Here is a 2,922-nt window from a genome sequence, read left to right on the forward strand (position 1 = left end):
AAATGAATAGGCAATATCGACTAGCAGACAGATAGATAAATATATGACAGATAAATACCTGATAGATAGAAAGATGGCCAGCAGAGATAGATAAAGATAAAATAATAGGCTAGATGGATGGGAGAAAGATAGGTAAGATCTGACATAGAATCCTTGCAGCATCACCTTGAGACGTTTGCATATCAAGTAGTGAGATAACATTACTCTCTCACTCTCTCTCTCTCTTTCTCTCTCTCTCTCTCTCTCTCTCTCTCTCTCTCTCTCTCTCTCTCTCTCTCTCTCTCTCTCTCTCTCTCTCCCCAAACGTTCCTCCTCAGTAACGACCTACCTCCGACAACCACGAGGACGGCAGGGAAACCTCTCTTGCCCTCCTCAGTAACTTTCAAATACCATCAAGAGACATAGGCAGATCATGTACTCCTAAACGCAATATTTTTCCAGATCATGTACTCCTAAACGCACCATTTTTTCTCCTTTTTTCCCCACCTAACCAAACGTCCCTCCTCAGTCTCGGCCTGCCCCAGCCTGACAACCGCGAGGACGGCAAGGAGTACTGTCTGGCCATCTTAAATCACTTCTACAAGGATGGTATCAGGTGGCACGATGTCGCCTGCCACCACGAGAAGCCAATCATCTGCGAGAGGTACCGCGGCCATGGCGGTGGAGGAGGTGGAGGAGGGTACCATGGATGAATACAAGGAATTCAAAAGGGCCTGAGTTTGTATTCGCGTTCGGTGAGAAGGAGGGTGCGTAGCGTCTATGATTTGCCGATTTATTATTTGCGTGTTCTGCGTTGATGTTCTCTCTCTTTATACGTAATTTTTAGAATGATTTGTTGGTGTCTGAGTGATGTATATAATCAACAAAGGAATACCAACGTTTAACATAGAGTGGCAAATACTCTCTTGGGTTTGAATTATAGGGTGATGGGCTGGTATTTGAAAGAGATAGAGTAGTGAGACATCAGATTTGAACTGCGCAGAGAGATATTAGCAAGAGATATAAACGAGATAGAAACAAGATATGATATATAAATAAAATATAGAAATGTAGCATACTAATATATAAACGAGAGCTATAAAAAATTAGGCAGATATAAACAAGATAAAAGAGAATTTCAAACTGTAGACAAAGAGACAAAATATTAACATTAAATAAGAAAGTAGAGAAAATCAGTGTATATGTGAACAAGATATATAAACAGGATATAAGAAAATACCAAAGTAGGTAAACAAAACATAAACAAGGCATGAGAGAATATCAGAGTGTAACATGTGAGATAAATCGCTTAAAAAAAGTTGCTAGCGTCCTCCTAACCTAACGTGAATACCTTTCCCGATGAACATCTAATTAAACTGAAGTTACCTTTTATCCACACCTGCATATTGCCCACACCTGACTATTTACCTGGCCTCTCCTCTGGGCCTGGGTTAATGTCATCCCCCCTTTTTTTTTTTTTTTGCATTTTTTGCCCTAATTTTCCATGGTGTTAATGTGATAAATGGTAACTGAAGTGACGTTTTTTCTTAGTCTCACTTCATATGCATACTTACATGGATTCTGCGCAAGGACTTTTCAACCGAGGCCTAAGCATTTCTTTCCCTGGAAAAGTGATGCTTGCTTTCATCTTCTTGTCTTATGAAGCTTACTTGTGATCTAATGTATATTTTATTATCTGTTGGATGACATGAATTAAATTTCCTTTTAATACATGGCTTTTTAAACATCCCATTCCTATATATTACATCCGTTATGGCCATCGTCTTCAATCATAGCATCTTCTGCCTCATATTCTGCATGGATCTTGTCTGAACTGCATCATCCTACACAGTGAAAGGCTTCGAACCAAGGAAAGCAAAATAGCAATAACTGAAACAATGTAAAATATCCACAAACCATCACATTCCCGCCAGAACCAAGATTTACTAAACCATCAGCAATTTTTAAGCTCTGTGGATGTTTTCTCCAGAAGGAACCACATTACTAGACCACTGCCTACAAGAATTCACCTTTTAAACCAAGACTCAACATTTTTACCTTCATTTCTCCCTGTGATTGAGTCGTATATAGCAAAAGCAATCACGGAAATGTAAGTCAAGATCCCGACTATGTTCCTGCTTTCCCTCGCTCAACAAAAGAAAACTCGAATCTTGACGAGAAAGTGTGTTTTGAAAGCAGGCACAGTGATGCAAGCTGAGAACAGAAATATGTCTCTGCATTTTTTATTTTTTAATTCAGAATAATTTGAGTTGAGAACATGATCCGTCTCTGCACGAATTTTTTGAGCTGAGAGAATGAATCTGTCTTTATACTAATGATTTTTGCAAAATATTTAGAGATGGTAGTTTGAATCTGTCTCTGCATTTTTTTTTTCAGAGTATTTTGAAATGACAGCATGGATCAGGTTTTTTTTTTTTTTTTGATCTTCCGCTTTACTGATTTCAATATCTTTAATGCACAGACGACGAAAGATCATTACTAAGATGGATAAAATCATCTCGTTGAATAAGAATTAATGGAGTTCAGATTGCAACCATCCTCAGAGGCTTAACAGATTCTGTTTAGCTGAATAAAACCGTCTGAAGGGTATTTATATCATAGAGGACTGATGCCTCTCTCTCTCTCTCTCTCTCTCTCTCTCTCTCTCTCTCAAAACGGTTCAATCCAATAGATGACGCAGCAAAGTACTTGTGTTATTTGGGGGGAGTTTTTTGTTTTATTATTTTTTTTATTTTGGTTGTTCTGCCATCCCTAAACTGTTTTTTGCCATCTTCTCATCTCCTATAACAGATGAGCAATAGCCTTGGCAATGTTTTCTTTTTCTTTTTCTTTCTTTTTTCTTTTGCCAGTAGATTTCAGTGTGTTTATAATTTCTTCGCATTAAATATTGGTTTTGTCCCTCGGGTGTGTGTAATGTTATGT

The 2,922-nt window shown here is 38.1% G+C and overlaps 1 protein-coding gene across 1 annotated transcript in view; it reads left to right on the forward strand.

Annotated features, from left to right (window-relative positions):
• LOC145409669 (uncharacterized) overlaps positions 1 to 692 on the forward strand; it is a 107,890-nt gene extending 107,198 nt beyond the window's left edge. The window contains exon 5 of the mRNA XM_080280021.1: positions 509 to 692. Within this exon, the coding sequence (XP_080136147.1) occupies positions 509 to 692 (184 nt within the window). The remainder of the gene's footprint in view (positions 1 to 508) is intronic.
• The last annotated feature ends 2,230 nt before the right edge of the window (positions 693 to 2,922 follow it).

This window comes from Coenobita brevimanus, chromosome 82, assembly GCF_032717465.1.
Source record: "Coenobita brevimanus isolate Jiangsu-jjx chromosome 82, ASM3271746v2, whole genome shotgun sequence".
Taxonomy (NCBI): domain Eukaryota; kingdom Metazoa; phylum Arthropoda; class Malacostraca; order Decapoda; family Coenobitidae; genus Coenobita; species Coenobita brevimanus.